This window comes from Garra rufa, chromosome 3 (genome assembly GCF_049309525.1).
Source record: "Garra rufa chromosome 3, GarRuf1.0, whole genome shotgun sequence".
Classification (NCBI taxonomy): Eukaryota; Metazoa; Chordata; class Actinopteri; order Cypriniformes; family Cyprinidae; genus Garra; species Garra rufa.
Genome location: NC_133363.1, coordinates 42,602,117 through 42,627,815, shown reverse-complemented (window position 1 = coordinate 42,627,815; position 25,699 = coordinate 42,602,117). Strand labels below are relative to the sequence as shown.

General features: G+C 35.5%; 1 protein-coding gene across 10 annotated transcripts in view; it reads left to right on the top strand.

The window, feature by feature from the left end:
• tjp1a (tight junction protein 1a) overlaps positions 1-25,336 on the top strand; it is a 154,046-nt gene extending 128,710 nt beyond the window's left edge. For 3 of the 10 annotated variants that reach the window (XM_073836182.1, XM_073836181.1, XM_073836186.1), the window contains 13 exons: positions 492-574; positions 1,983-2,193; positions 4,422-4,522; positions 6,152-6,490; positions 8,639-8,863; positions 10,981-11,703; positions 11,793-11,878; positions 13,443-13,646; positions 13,961-14,040; positions 14,391-14,826; positions 15,323-15,540; positions 16,221-16,364; positions 23,540-25,336. In XM_073836182.1, coding sequence (XP_073692283.1) covers positions 492-574; positions 1,983-2,193; positions 4,422-4,522; positions 6,152-6,490; positions 8,639-8,863; positions 10,981-11,703; positions 11,793-11,878; positions 13,443-13,646; positions 13,961-14,040; positions 14,391-14,826; positions 15,323-15,540; positions 16,221-16,364; positions 23,540-23,634 — 2,945 coding nt within the window. In that variant the 3' untranslated portion in view covers positions 23,635-25,336. The remainder of the gene's footprint in view (positions 1-491; positions 575-1,982; positions 2,194-4,421; positions 4,523-6,151; positions 6,491-8,638; positions 8,864-10,980; positions 11,704-11,792; positions 11,879-13,442; positions 13,647-13,960; positions 14,041-14,390; positions 14,827-15,322; positions 15,541-16,220; positions 16,365-23,539) is intronic. The other 7 variants (XM_073836190.1, XM_073836184.1, XM_073836185.1 and 4 more) reach the window with 4 other exon arrangements.
• The last annotated feature ends 363 nt before the right edge of the window (positions 25,337-25,699 follow it).

Here is a 25,699-nt window from a genome sequence, read left to right as displayed (position 1 = left end):
TGACTTAAATTTTATGTAAAGAGAGCTTTTTCTGTTTGGATTAGTAAATGATGATGGAATATTTATTCTTGGGTGAAGTATCCCAATAATGTATTGATGTCAGAAGTCACCAATGGCTTCTAAAGGTCAAACCACACTAGCTTTACCCTGTAATGACCTTCTGGTTGCACTCATTAATGTTAAATGTTCTTCAGATATTCCAGACCTCTTTTAGTCACTGTGGTGTATAGATGCTCCTTCACCCTCCACTTATATAATGAATATTCATATTTGGATACATGCAGTTGCATCGCACCACATTGATGTTACACGTATGGAACATATGAACAGTCTGCAGGTGCTCATATTGTGTATGCGGGCGCATGTGCACATCTATGTTGAATTGCCTCCTCACTGTATGCATCTGAGGGGTGAAGATGCTGAGGTACTGCATGAGAGGGAGAACAGGAAGTGTACGTGGACACTAATATGGATTGGTTTCTCTTGTGTAGAGAGTGAACCCAGAGATGCCGGCACTGACCAGCGCAGCTCGGGGATCATACGTCTTCACACTATCAAACAGATAATCGACCGGGTGAGATCTCACACACGCATACAGAATTATTTAAAGGGGCTATATGCAACTTTTTCCCCAAAATAAACGTAACAATAGCCTTTTTATTTGACCATTTATGACTCAAACATCTCCTGATGAGCATACTAACACCTTGTCAGCTCACAGTGGGTGCACCTATAAGCCTGTATCCTATTTTTCCTATTTTCTGTCGGGTCGGATTTTTCGCGCGCTGTCTGCGGATGTGACATCAAGCGCGTTCATGTTAAACGTTTCAGATCACTCTACCACCACCGCTAGTCATATATATAGCAAACAAACTTAGTTTCTCAAACAATATATGTATTTGACTGTTCTTACCTCTGTAAACATAATGTTGACTTCTTTGCAGCGGATGACTTGTAAAGTGTGTACGTACGAGCACGCGCTGCTAGAGCGAGCAGAAAGGAAGAGCAGTTCCGTTTTTTTGGCCACAGGTGTCGGTTGCGAGTTTAAATTTCAGAAAATTGCATATAGCCCCTTTAAAGGGATGGTTCGGAGTAGAATTGACTTCATTGCTATGCACTCCGAAGCCCATGTAAATACCCCATCCGAAGTTTTTTTTACCTTAGTCAAACATTTATGGAGATATTAGAGTTTTTCGAATTGCTTGTTACAGGAGTGAATGGTACATGTGATGTATCTCATAAATTGCACCACTAAACGTGCAAGTAATCTTACCAAACTTGTACAGTAGTGTAAATAGGTTATGTACTCACAAAACGCTGCATCAGAACATTTGTAAGTCCACCATGAGTGTTTTAAAAACACGTTTTACCCGAGAACTACTAGTCTCAGAAACTACAAGTCGACATCACTTCCCTGGTTTGAAAAAAGCACGTAAAAGTCCTCCTACTACATCTGTGTGCATGTCAACTTGTAGGAGGACTTTTACGTGCTTTTTTCAAACCAGGGAAGTGACGTCGACGTGTCGCCATTTGTAGTTTTTGAGACTAGTAGGGATTGGCTAAAACGTGTTTTTAAAACACTCATGGTGGACTCACAAATGTGCTGATGCAGCGTTTTGTGAGTACATAACCTATTTACACTACTGTACAAGTTTGGTAAGATTACTTGCACGTTTAGTGGTGCAATTTACGAGATACATCACATGTACCATTCACTCCTGTAACAAGCAATTCGAAAAACTCTAATATCTCCATTAATGTTTGACTAAGGTAAAAAAAACTTCGGATGGGGTATTTACATGGGCTTCGGAGTGCATAGCAATGAAGTCAATTCTACTCCGAACCATCCCTTTAAGGCAATGCATGCACACTCTCTCTCTCTCTGAAGAGCACTACTGTCTCCTGCTGGTGGATTATGATACAACATGTACATTTGAGAATCTGTGAAATTAAGAAGAGGTGTTTTGTTTGTGTTTTTGCAGGACAAGCATGCAGTGTTGGATATTACTCCTAATGCCGTGGATCGGCTGAACTATGCTCAGTGGTATCCCATCGTGGTGTTCCTGAATCCTGACAGTAAGCAGGGCGTGAAGAACATGAGGACCAGACTGTGTCCGGAGTCCAGGAAGAGTGCCAGGAAACTCCATGAGCGTGCTCTCAAACTGAGAAAGAACAACCACCACCTATTCACAGGTAAACACAGATGTTTTAAAGCTGTGTTTTCTTTATTGTAAAAAAAATTAAAGACTTGAGGGAGACAGTGAGGATTGATTTACATGCAAAAGTAGACCCTTGTCCCCAAAGCATGATGGTATTAATATAGTAACTATGGGCCCAGACATGGAGCTGTTTATAAAAACACAGCAACACTGACCATATTTTGCGACTTTTCTGCACGTACACACACAGTAGTGATGTCTAATTCATGAATGAATTATTCTTTTGAGCCAGATTGTTTTAATGATTCTGATAAGCAAAAGCAAATTGTAAAGTCTTTGTGGCTTTAAAATTGTGAGCGTGGACCACAAAACCAGTTTTAAGTAGCACGGGTATATTTGTAGCAGTAGCATTTTAATGTCAAAAATCATTAGGATGTTAAATAAAGATTATGTTCCATGAAGATATTTTGTAAATGTCCTACCGTAACTTTATCAAAACATAATTTTTGATTAGTAATATGCATTGCTAAGAACTTCATTTGGACAACTTTAAAGGCGATTTTCTCAATATTTAGATTTTTTCACCCTCAGACACCAGGTTTTTAAGTAGTTGTATCTCGGCCAAATATTGTTCTAACAAAGCATACATCAATGGAAAGCTTATTTATTCAGCTTTCGGATGAAGTATAAAAAATATGACCCTTTTGCCTGGTCTTGTGGTCCAGGGTCACAAATATAATATGTACACACATGAAAAACACACAAAAAGTAGCATCTAAATATACTTCTGTTCATAAGTTTGTGATCAGTAAGATTTTTTATGTTTTTTTTTTTTTTTTAAAGAAGTCTCTTATGCTCCTCAAAGTTCCATTTATTTGATCAAAAATACAGAAAAAAACAGTAATATTGAAAAATGTTATTACAATGTAAAATAATGGTGTCTATTTTAATATGCTTTAAAATCTAATGCATTCCTGTGGTGCAAATCTGAGTTTTCATGAGCCATTACTCCAGTCTTAAGTGTCACATGATCCTTCAGAAATCATTTTAAGATGTTGATTTATTATTGGCAACAGTTGTGCTGCCAAATATTTTTTGGAACCTTTTTTCAGGATTCTTTGATGAATAAAAAGTAAAAAGAAACAGCATTTATTCCAAATTATAAATCTTTGCTATTAATTTTTAACACTTTCTTGCTGAATAAAAGTATTAATTTCTTTCGAAAAAGAAAGAATAAAAATGTACTGACCCCAAACTTTTGAATGGTGGTGTATATTGTTAGAAAAGATTTCTACTTTAAATAAATGCTTTTTTAACTTCTTATTCATCAAAGAATCCTGAAAAAAGTATCCCAGGTTCCAAAACGTATTAAGCAGCACAACTGTTTTCAGCACATATTAGAATGATTTCTGAAGGATCATGTGACACTGAAGACTGTAATGATGCTGAAATTTCAGGAATAAATTAGAATTGAATGTATATTCAAATAGAAAAGCATTATTTTACATCATAATAATATTCACAATATTATTTCTTTCCGGTATTTTTGATCAAATAAAAACACATCCTTGATGAACATAAGAAACTTCTTTAAAAAACATTAAAAATCTTACTGATCCCAAACTTTTGAACGGCACATGCTAATTGCTAATTAAAGTGAGTTATATATCTTAATCAACAGTAATAAATAGTTAGGCTTCTGGTTATACCTAAACTGAATATTTTTTTTTACTTTAAATGTCTTGTCGGTTAAATTAATCAGAATTTCCTAATGAACCGGTTGAATTGAAAAATGTAGTTCACAGTAATAATTTGGAATAATTATTCATAAAACTGTACATCACATTAAATTTCATGATGGGTCACACTCAGCAGCCTGGCTGCTATCTGCAAGTTTTAGTCATAACTTCTATGGAAATGTTAAGACATGCATACTGTATCAGTTCTATAAAGGCTGTTGTGTTATAGCATTCCTCATTTGTTAATCGCTTTGAATAATGGCCTCTCATAAATGTAAATGTGATGGGGCAAAAAGTTCACTCAGTTGTAAAGTGAAAGAATCCAACAGTGATCCACCTTTGGATGAATTAATGAGCACATAACTACAACTAAGCGATGTTGCATGCTGTGTGCAGCGGACATTGACGTGCAGTGAGGCTGCTTTTAGTGAAAAAAAAAAAACTGTTGTTTTTACAAAAACCTGACTCGGCTGGATACTCTTTTGAGTGATTTGATGTCTTCCTTCCTGTCACTGTCCTTTAGCCACCATTAACATGAACAACTTGAATGATGGCTGGTATGGAGCGTTGAAGGAGACCATTCAGCAGCAGCAGAACCAGCTGGTGTGGGTCTCAGAGGGCAAGGTGAGTTTCATCAAACTTTTCCACAGCAGATGCTTGAGGTTTCAGGGACAGGGTTCATTCGTGGTTGTCTGGTTTCGTGGTTCAATGTTTATGTTTAAACAGCATAGTTTGTTTCCCATGCATCTGTTCTTTTGGTCACAACATTCATGTTGACCACTGCGTGGCTTATTTGATCAACATCTGTTCTTACTCCCAGTGGACAGAGTTTTGTTTTTGTAATGTTTCACCGTAATGGGGTTAAACTCAAAATATGTACCAAAAACTGTCATTTTTATGGTTTTTGCTTTGTGAAATAATTTTCATGACAGCATAGCACACCCCCTCAATTCTCAATATAGTAGTGAGCAAACTTCTTATATTCTTAGTCATATAAAGCAAATAAAACTATTGAAAATTGTTTTCATTAATTGAAATAATTCTGAAATAAAAATATTTGATGATAAATAGAAATGAGAAAGTACTAAAATGATTGAAACAGAAATGTAAAACTAAATAGAAATTTAGAAACTTTAAAATTAAAATTTAAAACTGAAAATATAAAAATAAAAGCTAATTAAAATATAAATAAGTATTATATTGGTATATAAATAATACTATATTAACACTGTCTTATATTCTTCTAGTGGCAATATGAGGAAAGGATTTGATTTATATTGTACTTATGAATCATATCTATAAAATATACCCTTTTCTTTTAATTTGTCTGGATTCATTTTTTTTCTGTTTTAATTTTTCTAGACTCTGTTTTAATGGTTACATTAAAAATATTATTAAAAAAGCATGTCTAATTAATTGAAACAAAATTTAACATCAGTTTATTAGAAGTTTAACAAAAAGTAAATTTTAAGGCCCTATGAAATACCTTTTACTTTTGTTTTTCTCAAATTCAGTTTTGTTTTACCTAATTCTGTGTTTTCTATTAATTTTCTGGATTCCATGTTGTTAATATGTTAATTGTTAAAATGTTTCATTCAATTTTAATAGTCTAAAGCATCTCTAATTAAATAATGAATTAATGAATTAATTATTTCCCCAGAAATACTGTGTTGTTTGTTTATATTTTTCTGATAAATAAATTCAGGTAAAAAAACCCTCATAAATATTTCTTAAAAAATGTTTTAATAATATGTATATTTTTTATTAGTACTAGTACTATCATTACTTAAAGAAATACATTTTTGTCACAGTTTCTTCAAGTAAAACCAAAATTTTATTTTGACGGGTTGATGTAAAGGATTCATATTTAAATAGTATTTGTCTGCGTTTTCTGAATTGTGGAAATCATAGGGCCCTAATTATTGTCTTTGGAGTACTGCCTTTCATTTCAGTTTCTTAAATGTAAAGCAATATTGTTTTACTAATACTTATTATTACAATACAATGTCATTAAAGAATCGTAAGTAAGTAATAATAGAAATATTGACAGTAGAACCTTGTTAATAATGTTAAAATACAGAAAAATCTCAAATGAAGGCTTTATTTTTTATGCAAAATATAATTTTGTGAGATTCCCCAGTGTTACATATTTCATCTAAATGTCATTTCTCACTTTTACCTTCCATTATTTTACACTCTCATCTCTCTCTACATGCTGTTCTCTCCTCTTCCTCTCTTTCTCATTAAATTCAGGCGGACGGCGCACCTGACGATGATCTGGATCTTCACGATGACCGTCTGTCCTATGTATCTGCCCCTGGTAGCGAGTACAGCATGTACAGCACGGACAGCCGTCACACCTCGGACTACGAGGACACTGACACAGAGGGCGGAGCCTACACGGACCAGGAACTAGACGAGACCCTGAACGACGAGGTTGGACCGCCCAGCGAACCCGCCATCACTCGCTCTTCAGAACCCGTCCGGGAGGACCCGCCCGTCATCCAGGAACCTCCTGGATACGGAGGGTATCAGCCCGAACCGCTGAACCGCATCGACCCCGCAGGGTTCAAGGCCCCTGCACCTCAGCAGGTAGCGTTTCTGCGAGCCGTTCGCCTTCCCTGTTGTCTGGAGGCCGTGGTGTGCGTGAGAAAAGTATTCTAGCGGCACTATTGAAGGAGGAGTGCTTTAAAAAACAAACCCTATCTATCATTGCAATACTAGAGAAGTGACAATGACCAAGTATTAATTGTTGCCACGTATTTATTATATGTATTTGTGAGCGTGAATTGTGTGGAAGTGTGTGTGTGTGTGTGAGACGAATATGGCTTGGCTGTTATACTTCACATAGATGCTGTGACTCTTATCTCAGTATGATCACAATGGAGATGGAAGTGAGGACATTGTATCTTTAAGTATGTGAAATAATTGCCCCATCCTTGTGGTCTAGCTGTCCCTTTACTTGTCATGCAAAATGATGTCATTACCAGAAAGTATTATGTGCATGATGGATTTACAGTGTTAAATATATTACTGTGAATGTATTTATCTATATGGGTCCAGTGGCCACTATGATATCCAAAGTGTCTTAGATCTTGTGTTACAAGACAGCCAAAACATTGTACTGTACTATAGAATTAAACTGACATCAGACTTAACGTAAAATCAGAACCTTGTCCAGTTGTAAATTATTAAATGACATGGTTCCAGAATCACCCTATTTTGCATGTTAGTGGGATGTTCCTGGTTCAATACAAGTTAAGCTCAGTGAACAGCATTTGAAATAAATAATAATAATTTACTGTTAATTGACTCCCGTGTTACCCAAGATGTTCGTGTCTTTCTTTCTTCAGTCGAAAAGAAATTAAGGTTTTTGAGGAAAACATTCCAGGATTATTCTCTATATAGTGGACTTCAATGGAAACCAATGGGAAGAAGGTCAAAATTGCAGTTTCAGTGCAGCTTCAAAAGGCTCTAGATAATCCCAGATGAGGAATAAGGGTTTTATCTAGTGAAACTATCATCATTTTAAAAAAAAAGAAAAGAAAATTTATATACTTTTTACCAACAAAACCTACATTAAAAATGCAATTTGGACCTTCATTCCATTGGTTCCCATTGAAGTCTACTATATGGAGAAAAATCCTGGAATGTTTTCCTCAAAAACCTTAATTTATTTTCGACTGAAGTTAGACAGATACGAACATCTTAGATGACACCAGGGTGAGTAAAATATCAGGACATTTAATTTTGGAAGTGAACTAATCCTTTAAAAGTACAGCAACTAGGGATGCACTGATTACAGATTTGGCTGAAATATTGAGATAAATTAAAAGATTGTTGAAAAATTGTTAAATTAAAATTCATACAGTTTGTCTAAATTTAAAACATCTAAAACTAAAAACAGTCATTGTAAATGCTACAAGTGAATTTTGGCATTACAACATTATATACAATGTGGAAAAATATACATTTATAGATTTAAAAGATTTGTTTACATTTACAACAACTGTTGTAAATGTAAAAATGGAGGAAATTAGTGTGCACAATTAAAGATTTAATAACAGCCGATAACAAATATTAGCCTTGTGACATATAAAAGCCAATTTAAAAAAACTAACAAAAAAAACTATATATCAATAATCACCAGTGTATTGTATCTATTTTTTTTTTTTAACTGAAGAACGTCAGAAATTAAATTAAATAGAAATGTACACTATTTTCTAAATGCACGTTATTGTCAACCTTGTAAACAATTCTCTTTTTCCACCTTATTAAAATTTAAATTTATATGTGACCCTGAACCACAAAACCAGTCATAAGTCGCACGGGTATATTTGTAGCAATAGCCAAAAATACACTGGATGGATCAAAATTATAGATTTTTCTTTTTTGGCAAAAAAAAAAATAATAATAATAATAATTAAAGATCGTTTTGTAAATTCCTTACCGTAAATATATCAAAACTTAATTTTTGATTAGTATTATGCATAGCTAAGCACTTCATTTGGACAACTTTAAGGGCGATTTTCTCAATATTTTTATTATTATTACCATTTCATTGAGTCTGCATTATACCCAAAATACTGTGAATAGAGCTCAACATCAATTGAACCTGGAACATTCACTTGATAGAACAGTACTGGTGTCAGGTGAGGCAGAAGAGAATCATGAAGCTCAGCTGAAGTGCAGTGGTGAGGTTTGACCGCATGTATTAAACATTTTTGAACACCTTCACAGAAAGCAGAGGCTGCTCTCCCCACGCAGCCTGAGCCGCTGGCAGAGACAGTGCCCCCTGCTGTTCATGTAAATGTAGGGGCCCTGAGTGCCAAGGATCTCCCGGTCACCCTCACTCAGGGGGATTTCAGCCCAGAGGCTGGCTCTTTCTTCCCACCTGCCCCTGAGCTAGCTCAACCCCCGTCTCCTGACCCCAACCAATCCGGACAACCCGGGTCAGAGTCCAAGGTACCTCGCTAGCCACCCTGCTCTGGACTGAAACCGGCCAAATTATCGCCCGAGCCCGGTGCCCTCTCTTATCGCCGTCTGGCCTGCCTGTGTGCTGCAGTGCTTTATCCTCCAGCTCTTGCATGTGCGCTGTGTGCCTATTTCAAAGAGCGTCCGTTTCCCCCTTTGAATGTGCGTGTGTATGTGTGCGTGAGCGTGTGTTCATAAACAACAGTGGGTACGACAGAGGCCTGCTGCATCAGATCATAGTTCATGCACCTTCAGGCAAGCCCAGGTCCCCACTGTTGCTTGCCTACTCTTGCATGGAATAAATTTTCAGTTTTTTTTGCTTGTCGAAGTAGAGCTAGTGAATATTAGTGGCGCAATGAATGTTATAAACTGATTTTAAATTTAATTTGATCTATATTTAAAACTATATTTAAAATTATATTTAATTTTGAATCTCCCCCCCCCCCCCCCCAGTTATGACTTTGAAAGGTAGCCTTGTTGTTTAGAGCATACGACTTAAAGGAGAAGTTCACTTCGATAACAAAAATTTACAGATAATTTACTCACCCACTTATCATCCAAGATGTTTGTCTTTTTTCAGTCATGAACAAAATAGTTTTTTGAGAAAAACATTTCAAGATTTCTCTCCATATAGTGGACTTCTATGATGCCTGCGATTTTGAACTTCCAAAATGCAGTTTAAATCCAGCTTCAAAGGGCTCTAAACTGTCCCTGCTGAGAATAAGAGTCTTATCTAGTGAAACAATCATTTTTTTTCCTAAAAAATTTACAATTTATATACACTTTAACCTACACTTTAAGCTTGTCTAGCTCTGTTTGTACTCTGTTTTCCGGTTCAAAACAGTTAGGGTTGGTCAAAAAACTCAAATCTCATTTTCTCCTCCAACTTTAAAATCATCCTACATCAGTACTGACCAAGTTTTTACAAAGTGAACCTTTACAAAAAGAGGTAAAACAGTGATGGAGGATGATTTTGAAATTGGAAAATGAGATAGGAGTTTTTCGACATACCCTAACTGTCTTGAACCGGAATATACACAGAGTACAGGCAAAGCTAAACAAATACAATTGTACATTTTGTTTTTTTTTTGTTTTTAGGAAAATAACCAATCGTTTCACTAGAAAAGACCCTTTTTCTTGGCTGGGATTATTTAGAGCCCTTTGAAGCTGCATGTAAACTGCATTTTGGAAGTTCAAACTCGTGGGCACCATAGAGGTCCACTATATGGACAGAAATACTGAAATGCTTTTCTCAAAAAATATAATTTCTTTATGACTAAAGAGAGAAAGTTTTTAAATTATCTGTGAAGTTTTATTCTGGAGGTAAACTTCTCCTTTGACCAGTTTTCATTTTTACAGGTTACTTTATTCATAGTTTTTGTCTTTTGATTAAAGCATTCTTTAAATTTTAATTTTCATATTCATTAGTTCATTCAGTTTTAATCTAATTTTAGTTGACAACCATTTTAATGACAAGAAAGAGCAAAATTAAACTTACATGCAATAATTACATGCAAAAAAACCCATTGTGGCCGTGAGTTAAGAATTTGTTTCCACATTTTATTAATTAGTTCTTTCGTTTTAGTTAAATTGTGGCCATGTTTGATTAATTCCTTATTATCATAGACAAAATTTAAAAACAACTTTTGTAAGTTATTCCTTAGAAGAATGCTGGCTTCAACATTGAGAGTTGTGATTCTGTGTCTAACAGACTGTACTATAAGGCTACTTCTCAAAAATACTGTTTTTCATTGTTTAAAGAAAATTGTTTTTGTATATTTCTTTTTCAGTGGAACCTTTTCTGATTTTACCCCAATGTTTTTGCAGCTTGGCGTGTCATGAATCATTTAATCTCTCTTAAAATCTGAAACTATTTGTGTGATGGCTGCCTCCATTTTGACCTGTTCAATAACTGCCCACTCTGAGTCTTCCTCTATTGCAGGTCTCTCTGCTGACTTTGTGCTTCATTCTTCAACTTTTAATCCGAATATTAATCACTTCTGGTTTCTGCCGTTTCATTCAATTCAATTGATTGCTGTGGTTTAGAGTTTATATGTGATTCTTAGTACAAGTCGTTTATCAGTATCCTCCTTTGGCTTTATCAACAGATGTACAAGAAGGATATCTATCGTAACAACGAGGTGAGCCAGAACCCTATGCAGCCCAACTACAACCCCCAGCAGCCCCTCTATCAGGAAGACAAGCCATACAGAGATTATGACCACCAGCCGTACCGCTACGATGGGGGCTACATGGAACCAAAGGCTCGTAACTTTGACCCTCACCTACATTTGGACAGCAGCATGCCTCCATACGACGAGCAGTGGGTCCCGTATGACCAAACCTCTGGATACGACCCTCATATGCCCTATGAGGACGGTTTGAACCGCATGTACGGTCACTCCCAGATGCGACATGACACAGGTTATGATGCCAGTCGACCTCGCTATGGCAAACCCAGCCCTGGATCGGTCCGACATGAGGAACCTCCCCCTGCACGCCCACAATATGACCAGGAAGCACTCCCTCGTACTCAAGCCTCTTCCCGCTCCCCTGAACCCCCCAAACAGCAGTACTACGACCCATCCCAAAGGCCTTCATACACTCAACCACCACAGAGGGGGTACATGAACTCTGAGGCCTCCGTGACTCCTCTTAAACCTGAGTCCATCTCACCGCCATTGGAACCTGTGCTTCCGCCTCCTCAAGCCGAGGCAGAGGATGACCCAGCCATGAAGCCCCAGTCAGTGCTCACAAGGGTTAAGATGTTTGAGAACAAGCGATCCGTGTCTGTGGACAGAGCAAGAGAATCAGCAGACACTGGTATTCGGGTGAGTTGACACAGTCTGTATTTCTACTAACTAAATATGCACTTTACAAACTGAATAATTAATATGGTAATCTTTTATGCTTCGTTTAGCCTGTGGACATGGTGCCTAAACCTGGCGCTGCCTCCGTGCCCAAAGCCAATTCTTTAAGTAACCTGGACCAAGACAAGGCCTTCAGGTAATGAACTAGCACATTAAAGGCATAGTCCATCCAAAAATGACTACTCACCCTCATCTCGTTCCAAACCTTAAGTCCTTTGTTCATCTTCAGAACACAAGTTAAGATATTTGAGATGAAATCCGAGAGCTCTCTGACCCTCCGTAGACAGCAGGGGTCCACGTTCAAGGCCCAGAAAGGTACCAAGAACATTGACAAAAATGTCCATGGGACATCAGTGGTTCAACTGTAATGAATGTGGTAGGACCCTTGCTGTCTGTGGAGGGTCAGAGAGCTCTTAGATTTTATCAAAAAAAAAAGTCTTAATTAGTTTTCTGTGAACGAACGAAGGTCTTAAAGGTTTTGAACATCATGAGAATTTGCAGCCATTAGCATAAAATGTTATTTGTATCTATATTGAGAAAATGCCTTTTTTAAACCAGCACATATACTACAGTTCAAAAGTTTTTTTTTTAATTTATGAATTTTTTAATGTATTTATCAAGGATGCATCAATATAATCAAAAGTAACTGTAAATACATTTGTAATGTTACAAAAGATTCCTATTTCAAATAAATTTGATTTAAAATTTTCTATTCATAAAAGTAACCTGAACCTGAAAATTATAAGTCCCCCCCCCCCCCCCCCCCCCAAAAAAAAAACTGTTTTCAACATTGATGATAATAAGAAATAATAATTTCTTGAGTGCCAAATCAGCATATTAGAATGATTTCTGAAGGATTGTGTGACTGCTGGAAATTCAATTTTGCAAAATTACAGGAATAAATAATGTTTTGAAATACAGTTGAACCCAAAAATATTTAGACACTAGATTTAATTTTGGATATTTTTTTTACTAGTGGTGCAGGACACTATAGTTCATTGATGTAAGTGAGGATAGCAAAATAAAGTAAACAGACATATTAAACCCAAACATTGTTCATAAAATGGACTACCAGTAAAATTGATAAAAAAAAACTGGGCCAAAAATGTTATTTGACACTTTGACCTGACCATGTTTTTTTACATACCTTTCTATCAAAGTTATCTGACATTATCAAGATTAATTTGTTTTGATGCAGTTTAACTCGACATATTTTATTACCATTTTCTAAACTATAGCAAATAAACTGTGATAATGTGAGAAATGTTGAAGGTGTCTATTTAAATTTTGGACTGTATATTAAAACCGTTATTTCACACTGTAATGTTAAACTATATTAGTGTTTTACTGCATTTTTGCTCAAATAAATTCAGCCTTGCAGACCCTCTACGTTTGAACGGTACTACAGAATTGGCAATAGAAATAAAGTTAGTCATAGATCTCCCTCTAGTGGTGAAATGGACAGATATAGAGTCTGTTTCTAAACGTCCAATGATGAGGGCTACATTTGGCCACTCGTTATGCACTAGGCTTTGTGATTAATAAACATATACAAACTGACATACTACAGTTGAAATGACCTCATAAATGATTTATACTAGGCTCTAATTAATACACTAGTGCACTTTTATTGTCATTGTCATTAACTCAACAGTATAAGTCAAGCATTTAAAAGTACACATGCTTCTTTCCTCTGTCAGATCTCCAGAGCCACAGCAGCCCCAGCCTAAAGCAGCTGACGATATCATTCGCTCGAATAACAATGACCCTGATGAGGATGAGGAGTACTACAGGAAACAGCTGTCTTACTTCGACCGCCGAAGCTTCGACAGCAAACCCTCTGCCCAGCTGACACCTGCCATCAAGCCAGCCCAACCCCAGACCCAGCCAGGGTACTACCCCAGGTACATGTTCAAATGCTTAAAGGGATCACCCAAAAATGAAAATTCTGTCATTATTTACTCACCCTCATGACGTTCCAAACCCGTAATACTTTTCGTTCTTTTTCGGAACACAAATTACACAACATTTTTGATGAAATCCGAAAGCTTTCCGACCCTGCATAGACAGCAACTGTCATAAACCATCACGTTTCATTGAACAAGACTTTTTTGGATTTGTTATATCAATTTAGACAGCAAGTAAACATTATGGTAGGATATATGGATTTAAGTTTGAATCTTGACTTCATTGTTCTTTATTTGACTGTCTGCTACAGGGCAGAGTCAGTGGAGAAAATCAACCCTGTTGCTCCAGCGATCCCAGCTGTCCCACCTCCGACCCTTCCCAAACCTGCAGGTAAGTGATTAGTGGAAAAAGGATTGTATATGCTCTTTCCTACAGCAAAACTACATATTATAGATACTCCTGAAACAGCACAAGTGCTTTCAACATTGATAATAAATGTTTTTGAGCACCAAAACAGCAAAGTAAGAAACTGAAGACTGAGGTAAAGGAATAAATTACATTTCTAAAATAAAATGTATTTTAAATGTATTAAAAGAAAAATACACAAAATTTGAAGGACATTCTCATCAAAAGATGAATCTGATAACTAAAACAAAACTGAACTCTTCCTGTGTCTGCTGATCTTATTTTATATCTAAAAGACTTCCAACACGTTTATTCACATACTCTCTCACCCACAGTGACCCCACCTCTCGACCCGCATGCATCTCCCAAAGCGAAGCCTCCCAATCATGAAGACACAGTCCATAGCACTTACCTGCCTCAGAAAAGCTTCCCAGAGAAATCTCCTGTAAACGGCACGGGGGAACCTCCAAAGACCAACAGCACTGCCACGTCCAGTTACAACCGTTTTGTGCCCAAGCCGTACACAACCTCTGCAAAACCGTTTGAGCGGAAATTTGACAGCCCCAAGTTCAACCACAACCTCCTGCCTAATGACTCTCAAAATAAGACGGACAATGTGAAAGCTCCCATCAGCACCACAACCAAACCTCAGATCTCACCCCAGCCGACAGACCACGACAGCGGCCTGGACACCTTCACTCGCACCATGGACCAGAAACCCAAATACCAGCAGAATAACATCAACGCTGTACCCAAGGCAATACCTGTCAGGTACAGTAAAAACTAGCTCCGTAATTGTCAAGCTTACATATTTACATTTTTTGGTAAGTAGACATTTTATCCATATTGTAGGTTTTTTTTAAACAGATATTGAATATTAAAGGGATAGTTCACCCAAAAATAAAAATTCTGTCATTAATTACTCAACATTGTGTCGTTCCAAACCTGTAAGACCTTCGTTCATCTTCAGAACACAAATTAAGATATTTTTGGGGAAATCTGAGAGCTTTCTGACCCTTTGTAGACATGTTTAAGGCCTAGAAAGGCAGTAAGGGCATCGTTAAAATAGTCCATGTGACATCAGTGGTTCAGCTGTAATTTTATGAACCACAATTTTAATAAGAATACTTTTTGAGTGCAAAGAAAGCAAAATGTCTGTGCTGTCTGTGCAGAATCAGAAAGCTCTCTCTTTTTTTAACAGCAAAGAAAAACTGAAACAAAAGATCAAACTAAAAAAAAGTTAATCTGTTTTTCTTTCTCTTTTCAGTCCGAGTGCTTTGGAGGATGACGATGATGATGACAGCCACACGGTGGTGGCGACTGCACGGGGCATCTTTAACTCTAACGGCGGGGTCCTGAGCTCCATTGAGACGGGAGTGAGCATCATTATCCCTCAGGGAGCCATTCCTGACGGTGTGGAGCAAGAGATCTACTTCAAAGTGTGTCGGGATAACAGCATCCTGCCACCTCTGGACAAAGAGAAAGGTCAGTCACGCATCTTTTAACTCAAGGGTCAGAAGACTCTGACATTTTTGTCTTTCTCCTCTGGTCTGTGAAAAAGCCTGGTAATACAGAGTTTGATACTGATTCTTTTTTTTTTAAGTTATAGACCCCTAATTTTTCAGTTAACTGTACTCAAAATGCAAGTGAGATTAACAGTACTGAATTTATAGCTTGAGGAGATGTTTTTGTGTTAGTTTTCGATTTCATATATGAACGTGAACCACAAAACTATTCATAAGGGTCCATTTTTTATTTTTTTTAATTGAGATTTATACATCATCTGAAAGCTATATATAAATACTAAGCTAATAATAAATAAGCTTTCCACTGATGTATGATTTGTTAGGACAATATTTGGCTGAGATACAAGTATTTAAAAATCTGGAATCTGAGGGTGCATATTACTAATCAAAAATTAAGTTTTGATATATTTATGCTAAGAAATTTACAAAATATCTTCATGGAACATGATCTTTACTTAATATTCAAATTATTTTTGGCATAAATGTGAAGATAAATTTATCATTTTGCGATGTACCCTTGCAATGTATTTTTGGCTATTGCTACAAATATACCTGTGCTACTTAAGACTGGTCCAGGGTCACATATAGAATTGATTTGTCTGTAGAGTAAATGCTAAAGAAAAGTGTTTTTATTTCCAGGTGAAACTCTGCTGAGTCCTCTGGTGATGTGTGGTCCTCACGGTCTGAAGTTCCTGAAGCCAGTGGAGCTCCGCCTACCTCACTGTGCGTCTATGACCCCTGATGGTTGGTCTTTTGCTCTAAAATCCTCCGACTCCTCGTCGGGTACGCTGTCCTCTCTCTGTCCTTTTTGGGGTCGTTTGGGATGGCTTTGTGACATCTTGTTTGGTTGTGGGCCTTTTTTCATTATGCATTTTCTTATTCACAACTCCATATCGCTAATCTTTGTTTACTTGTTTTTTTAATTTTAACTCATATAGCACAGCGGTTCTCAATTCCAGTCCTCGCGCCCCCCCGCTCTGCATATTTTGCATGTCTCGCTTAGTTAACACACCTGATTCAGATAACGAGCTCATTAGAAGTGAGGTCCGTGCAGGATGTGTTCCAATTGACATTGCCTGCACAGTGTTCATTGCTCCCTGCTCCCTAAGCGGGGGAAATCTGTTTACTATACTTCGAAACATTCATTCACATATTTACGCTACGCCACCGCATGTAGCGTCTTCACACACAGATGAAACTTACTAGAGAAGTGTGACATAAGTGCATCTGTAAATAAATGCATTTTAAATTTACGTCTCGCACGCTTTATTGACCTTCAAATGGAACACATACGCTTGCTTCGAACTAATGAATAATGGCGGAATATCCCGTGATGTCCACTTCGAAGGGCAGTAACGTTGGAATAGAACAAACGTCGGAAGCGATACATGAAACACGCAAAATGTGCAGAGCGGGGGGGCGCGAGGACTGGAATTGAGAACCGCTGATATAGCACATCTCACTGACTCACTTCAGTGTTCATTTATTCATGTGGTTTATTTAAGGTATAGTCCATGGTATAGTGTCAAGTGTCAGTTTTAACTCGACAATCAAATCAGTTTTCCTTTGTGACAGTTCACTATATGGCACAATATTGGAAATGTGGCGTCAGTAAGATGTTTTTCTGAAAGAAATTTGTTGATTCAGCAAGGTTCCATTAAAATGAGCAAAAGTGACAGTAAAGACATTTATATTACAAAAGATTTTTTTTCTATGTGTCAACTTCCTATTTCTGGAGGATCATGTGACACAAAAAAATGGAGTAATGGCTACTCGAAAATACAGCTTTGCCATCACAGAAATAACATGTTGACATATTAAAATATTTAATAATATTTTACATATATTTATATATGTTTTTTAATATTTTACATATATTTATATATATTTTAAATATATTTTTTTTTTAAATAAATAGAATTATTTCAAGCTGATCCTAAACTTTTAAATGGTACTTTTAACAGTACTTATATTTGGTATAAAGGAAATAAATGGCCAATCCCAATAGTTTTTCACAAAACTTTTACACAAAACATTTTATACTGTTACACAGAATTAAATATGTGACCATGGACCACAAAACCAGTCATAAGGGTCAATGTTTTGAAATGATACTTCAAAAAAAGAAGCTTAATAAATACAGATACAACTATTTGAAAATCTGGGATCTGAGGGTGCAAAAAATATATATATATATGTGACCCTGGACCACAAAACCAGTCATAAGGTTAAATTTGACAAAACTGAGATTTATACATGGAAAGCTTATTTATTGAGCTTTCATATGATGTATGGTTTGTTAGGATAGGACAATATTTGGCCGAGATACAGCTATTTGAAATCAGAAATCTGAGGATGCAAAAAAATCAAAAAGACTGAGAAAATCACCTTTAAAGTTGTCCAAATTAAGTTCTTAACAATGCATATTACAAATCAAAAATTACATTTTGATATGTTTACAGTAGGAATTTTACAAAAAAATCTTCATGGAACATGATCTTTACTTAATTTCTTAATGATTTTTGGCATAAAAGAAAAATCAAAAATTTCGACCCATACAATGTATTCTTGGCTATTGCTACAAATATACCCCAGCGACTTAAGACTGGTTTTGTGGTCCAGGGTCACATTGAGAAAATCGATTTTAAAGTTGTCCAAATGAAGTTCTTAGCAATCCATATTACTGATCAGGAAATTTACAAAATATTTTATGGAACATGATCTTTACTTAATATCCTAATCATTTTTTGCATAAAAGAAAAATCGATAATTTGACCCATACAATGTATTTTTTGCTATTGCTAGAAATATACCTGTGCTACTTACGACTGGTTTTGTGGTCCAGGGTCACAAAATAAAAATAAGTAATAATAGACATTTGAAAGTAAATTTGTTTTGCCAGATGGTTTGCATTTTGCAGGGCCCAACAAAATTTTGCGTTGTGCTCAGTTTGAGTAGTTATAAAGCTATTTTCCTGAGTAGAATTGTTTATAGGCCTTTGTGTTTTCTCGATAAGGACACTGAATCACTCAATTTCTCTCTCGAGATTAGTTGAATAATCACATCTCCAGATGAACATTACTTAAATAGGTTTTCCATCTTCACTTGGGTCTCATGGTTTCATGAATTTGCCAATCACATCTAATCATAATTCACTCACATTGTTTGTGCTTTAAACTGATTCTCACACAGCCACCCAAATGTCTGAATACGCAGAGATGCTGGAATTGTCTTCGTCCCGCTAATGGAGAGCCGCAAATGTTTTTCCCTGGGTCTTCGTTTCTCTCTCTGTCTGTTTTGCTCATTCGTCTCTACTGTATATAACTCTTATTGGTAAACCTGGCACTGCCCTCCTCCTGAACCTCTCGTTCTGATTGTGCAGTGGAGAGATCGGAGACTCTTTCCTCATCCAAAACCATTACAGGTCTTTGCCTCTAATCTGCATATTTTAAAACAAGGCTATAGTTTATCCATAACCCAAGGCAAATTTCCCTGCACTCTCCTGGAAAGAGAGCGTTTACCTAACTGATTTAACAAAGATGTTGTTCTGATGGAGCTCACAGCGGAGTACAAAAGGGCACTGAAATATATGTACTGTATATACTTAAGTGTAACAATAATTTTAATTCTTACAAATAAAGTGTGTAGTTTCTGTACCACGAAACCACAGAACTCCACTCTGTTTGTGTTTGAGAGTCAACCTTTTCCACTTCTGTTTATTGCCGCTAGTGGTGCCGAAATTACACACTTCACCTTGATGAATAGGAAAACAACGTTGTCCTGATGCATTACAGCACCTTAGGCTATGAGCTTATTGCTTCACGCTCTGGCTCTGCTGATTATCTCTGTCAGAACAAATAACGCATGCTGAGAGCCTGTCTTATCTCTGAGCATCCCGCTACGCTCCTCACTTTTCCTCATGCAAACCAATGGCTAAAATAATAGCATAATATTAGACTGTTACAGCTGTTTAAGTATGCTATAAAATAATGTGAGGTAACTATTTTTATGAAGGTCATTTTCGCCAAATTTGTTTTTTGTTTGTTTTTGGTAGTGTTTTGTTGGCTTTAGAGTAGTGGATCTAACTAGAAAGCAAGCATGTGTGCAGCTTTTTTCAACATTTAGTTAATCAATTTTGCTGTCATTTATGCATGTATGCAACATGCAGTGCTTTGCGTGTGAAGTATTCATAGCTCTTCACAATTTATGTTGCTGCCTTATGTTAAACTGCTTTAAATTACTTTTTTTTCCCCACAACAATCTACACTTCATAAAAGCTTGTCACATCATACCTGAAAGGCTTGAGGCTGTAAAGTGATTTAGCTAAGTATTTAGTTAAGGGTATGAATACTTATGCAATGTACTTATTTAAAGTTTTTTATTTTTAATGCATTCATGAAAAGTTGTGAAAATTCAGTTTTTGCTTTGACATTATGGTGTATGGAGTGTAGATTGATGTGGATTTTTTTTTTTTTTTTAAAGCAGTTTAACATAAGGCAGCAACAGAACAAAACATGAAAAAATGAAGGGGTATGAATACTTTTGCAAGGCACTACACTACTGTTCAAAAGTTTGGGGTCACTAAGATGTTTTAAATGCTTTTGAAATAAGTCTCTTATTCTCACCAAGGCTGCATTTATTTGATCAAAGTAGAGTAAAAACAATTATATTTTCATTACTATTTATATTATTACAATTTAAAATTACGGTGACTCATTGCTGCCACACACATTATTATTTTTCACTCAATTGTCGTAATAACGAGATACCGTTTTCAAAGACATCTCTTTTTGTTAAACAACATCTTTTCTCGTAATAAAGAGATGTTATGTCATTAAAATTACATAATATTATCTTGTTAAAACTACATCTTTTCTCATAATAACTAGATGTTTTCTCGTTAAAACAACATCTTTTCATGTAAACACGAGATGTTATGTCGTTAAAACAATGTAATTGTCAATGTAATGTAAATTTAATTATGTGAGTGAGCTAAGTTATTGAGTTATGTCTATTATTAAGTTATGACATTCTGTTTGAAAAGCGGACAAACAAAAATTAAGCTAGGTTTTTCATTTGTGGGTAAGAATATATTTTTATATTTGTGTGTGGGCTGCCCTGAAACGCCACTTTTTAGCACTTCTTTATTACAAGAAAAGTTTTAATAACATTAAAATCTCATTTTTACGAGAAAATATGTCATTTTAATGAGAAAACATCTCGTTATTATGAGAAATGATGTTGTTTTAATGAGAGAATTGTCGTTTTAACGAGAAAAATCTCAATATGAGAAAAGATGCCGTTTTAACAAGATAATTGTTTTAATGACAACTTTTTTTTTTGAGAACAGATGTCATTTTAACAGGATAATTATGTCATTTTAATGACATAACATCTCGTTTTTACGAGTAAAGATGTTGTTTTAACGAGAAAACATCTCATGAGAAAAGATGACGTTTTAATTAGATAATTGTCATTTTAATGACATAACATCTTGTTTTTTTTTGAGAACAGATGTCGTTATAACAGGATAATTATGTAATTTTAATGACATAACATCTCGTTTTTACGAGTAAAGATGTAGTTTTAACGAGAAAACATCTCATTATGAGAAAAGAAGTCGTTTTAACGAGATAATTGTCATTTTAATGACATAACATCTTGTTTTTATGAGAACAGGGGCCTCATTTATAAAACTTTCTTACGCACTGATTTGATCTTAGAGTGTTCGTACGATCAAATCCACGTCAAAGTACAGATTTATAAAAACCGTCTTTGACGTGGAAAAGTACTTATCTCCACGTCAGATTCCAGCTTGGCGTACGACCGTTTCCTTGTGGTAATGCCTGGTATTGCAGATAGTTCAGCCTCACTATAATTTGATTTCTTGCGCTCCTTTTTACTTGCCATTGTCACAGAGTTTTTGCTTTAGAAATGAGCTCATTTTATATGTTAATTAATTAAGCAGGGGCGTTTCGACGGCAGAACATTCAGCTGCACACAATTCCACGATCATTTGTGATTTATAATCGAATGACTGGCGTACGCATGGATTTCGTGGTACGTTCGTTTCTCTGAATCGCTCTTACGATCAAATCAGAAAAGTTCTTAGATAAAATCAAGGATGGTTTCTACGCAAGTCTTTATAAATGAGGCCCCAGATGTCATTATAACAGGATAATTATGTAATTTTAATGACATAACATCTCGTTTTTACGAGTAAAGATGTAGTTTTAACGAGAAAACATCTCATTATGAGAAAAGATGACGTTTTAACGAGATAATTGTCATTTTAATGACATAACATCTTGTTTTTATGAGAACAGATGTCGTTATAACAGGATAATTATGTAATTTTAATGACATAACATCTAGTTTTTATGAGAAAAGATGTTGTTTTAACGAGAAAACATCTCATTATGAGAAAAGATGACGTTTTAATGAGATAATTGTCATTTTAATGACATAACATCTGGTTTTTATAAGAACAGATGTCATTTTAACAAGATAATTATGTAATTTTAATGACATAACATCTCGTTTTTACGAGTAAAGATGTAGTTTTAACGAGAAAACATCTCATTATGAGAAAAGAAGTCGTTTTAACGAGATAATTGTCATTTTAATGACATAACATCTTGTTTTTTTTGAGAACAGATGTCGTTATAACAGGATAATTATGTAATTTTAATGACATAACATCTAGTTTTTATGAGAAAAGATGTTTTAACGAGAAAACATCTCATTATGAGAAAAGATGACGTTTTAATGAGATAATTGTCATTTTAATGACATAACATCTGGTTTTTATAAGAACAGATGTCATTTTAACAAGATAATTATGTAATTTTAATGACATAACATCTCGTTTTTACGAGTAAAGATGTAGTTTTAACGAGAAAACATCTCATTATGAGAAAAGAAGTCGTTTTAACGAGATAATTGTCATTTTAATGACATAACATCTTGTTTTTTTTTGAGAACAGATGTCGTTATAACAGGATAATTATGTAATTTTAATGACATAACATCTAGTTTTTATGAGAAAAGATGTTGTTTTAACGAGAAAACATCTCATTATGAGAAAAGATGACGTTTTAATGAGATAATTGTCATTTTAATGACATAACATCTTGTTTTTATAAGAACAGATGTCATTTTAACAAGATAATTATGTAATTTTAATGACAATTTCTTGTTTTTGTGAGAAAATGTTGGTTTAAGGAGAAAACATTTCGTTATTACGAGAAAAGATGTAATTTTTGTGAGAAAACATCTCCTTATTACGAGAAACAATGTTGTTTTAATGAGATAATTGTTTTTACAAGAAAAGATATTGTTTTAACGAGAAAACATTTCGTTATTACGAGAAAAGATGTTTTAATAAGATAATTGTCGTTGTAACAAGAAAAAATCTTGTTATTATGATAAAAGGTGTTGTTTTAACCAGAAAATATCTTATGAGAAAAGATGTTGTTGTAACAAGATAATTGTCATTTTAACGAGAAAAGATGATGTTAAAATGGCATAACATCTTATTACAACATATTGAGTGTAAAAAATGTGTGGCAATAATGCGGCACTGTATAAAAAAACTTTTCTATTTTAATATATTTAAATGTAGTCCTCAGTGTCACATGATCCTTCAAAAATAATTCTAATATGCTGATTTAGTGCTCGAGAAACATTTATTATTATTATCATACTGTGTAATATTTCTGTGGAAACCGGTACTTGTCAGCGAATAGAAAGTTCAAAAGAATAGCATTTAAAAAAAATATTGTAACAATAATAATAAATGTCTTCACTGTCACTTTTGATCAATTTAATGCATTTTTGATTATTAAAAGTATTAATTTCTAACTTAAAAAAAAAAGATTCCAAACATTTTTACATGGTGGTTCATAATTTTCTCCATTAGTCCGTTATATTCATCTACATTTTCTCTGTTTATCTAGGTGATCCTAAAAGTTGGCAGAACAAATCTCTCCCTGGGGATCCCAACTACATGGTTGGAGCCAACTGTGTGTCTGTGCTTATTGACCATTTCTAAGGAGGGCAACAACAGCAAGGTCCCGTAATGAATGTGGAACCAGATTAAAGGAGAGTGGACCTTTCCCCTTACGACCACACAAACACACAGTCACACTCACACAAGATGAAGGCGCTGCGCGACACTAAATGAAGGGTCTCCCGACCGTGCTCTGGCTTTGTTTACGGTAACCTCTGAGACTGGAGGGAGGGTTACATTCAATGAAGTGCTGTTTTAATCTCCTCGTCGTCCTCTTCGTTTTTACTTCTTCCTCCTCTTCTTTTTTTAAGTGCTTTCGAGGATAACAAAAGCAGACATTAACCATTGATGGACTGCATGCTCTGTGCCACTGACCGACTTATACTCACACTGTAAGCCAACTGTAATATTTTTGCGACACATTAAGTTGTGCCGTCTATTTTTTAAAGGATTTATTAGGTTCTTCCATTCAGTCTAGGCTACGTATAGACTATATTAATCTGCAAATGTATTTTAACTTCATATAGTATGCACACTTATGTTATGATTCTAATGTATAGTGCAACTTTTCTAGAATATCGAATTCTACTTTTAGGCTTTTCGATCGAGCAGTTGAAGTGTACATCTGACACATTTCCTGACTTTTATCATGTCGAGGTGCAGGATCAGTGCTGGTTAGAGATGGCGAGTGTCGGAGAGAATCTCAGCATCTTAAGAATAATGCAGGATCAAGTTTTCTAGCCAAGGATGTGTCACCTAAGGCTCACCTTTTTTAAAAAGCTCCTTTTGTAGCCTCCTCACAAACCTGTGAACTTGAGCACTGGAACATTCCTGCTGTGTCGAGATCTATGCACGTGCTTTGACTCAGGTGTGAAGACCGCTGCTCTCTTCTGTCCCCTTCTTCCTTCCTCACTCCCTCTCTCTCTCACTCACTCCATCTGAAGCAGTGATGCCTTATCTGAAACGACACTTTTTTTCAATAACGAAAACCTTTGTGGTTTCTTTTTGCTAAGTTGTTCTAATGATAAATTATGAAGAAACTGAAGTTGTCTTTCTGCCATTTTTGTCGACCCGCTGTACAAACAAACCTGGGTGTTGCACACGAGAACAGCGCGACGGCTAAGAACAGGTTTTCTCTTTTTATCTGCTATGCACATGACCTTTGAAGAGAAACACAAATAACAGACGGAAGGAGATCAATTGGCTGTACATAAAGCTAGCATATTGCCTTCATTATTGGTTTGTAAATGACTCTTTTTTTGTATGTCTTTATTTTGTATAAAACTTAAGGGGGGAAAGCGTTTATAAAAGAGGATGAATGAAATGATTCTGGTTCTACCCTTGAGCCTTGGAACGTGTACTTGGCAGTAATAATATCACCTTTTCTACAGATACACACTAAATATAAGCGTTTTTAATGATAACCATCTTTTTATTCTTTATTTACAAAAGAAAGTGCTTGATGTAAACTATTCTCAAAACCTGTTTTCTTTTAAACGGTGTGCTCGAAATGTCTCCCACGCATTTATTTGTGATACTGGATGCTATATTGTGTGTCCTGAAATGTATTTTTGTACTAATAGACGATTTATTATGGCACACCGGAAGACTTTTTTTCTTTCTTTAGATGATATAACACAGCTTCGACTGGTCATTAGCTATTCACGTGGCAGAGTTTGTTCCCTTTTCAACACAATTTCCAGTATGCCACTGTATTAAAAAATAAAATCGTTTTTAAAATAAACTGTGTTGTTATTTTATTGTGGATTTTCGTAGTTGTAACTGCATATTTTGCATAGAGATTACTGTGTCCTGTTGTATAGGAGCAAGGTGACTTTGAAAAGGTGCCTCATTGCGACAGCAGACTGCAGTATAATGTGTAGCGACACTCTGTGGCCTGCAGATGGCGCAAGTGCTTTATGTACATTCATTCAGCATGCTTATATCGTTTGGCGGTTAAAAAATTGATTTTAATGATACCGTAGCTTTAATCGACTGGTTAAAGTGGCCACCTACTTTTTAAACACTTAATGAAATTGCATGCCTTGTTTAAAGCAATAATAAAAAGTTAGTTAAGGCTGTGTTTTATTACAGTCAGAATTGCTTA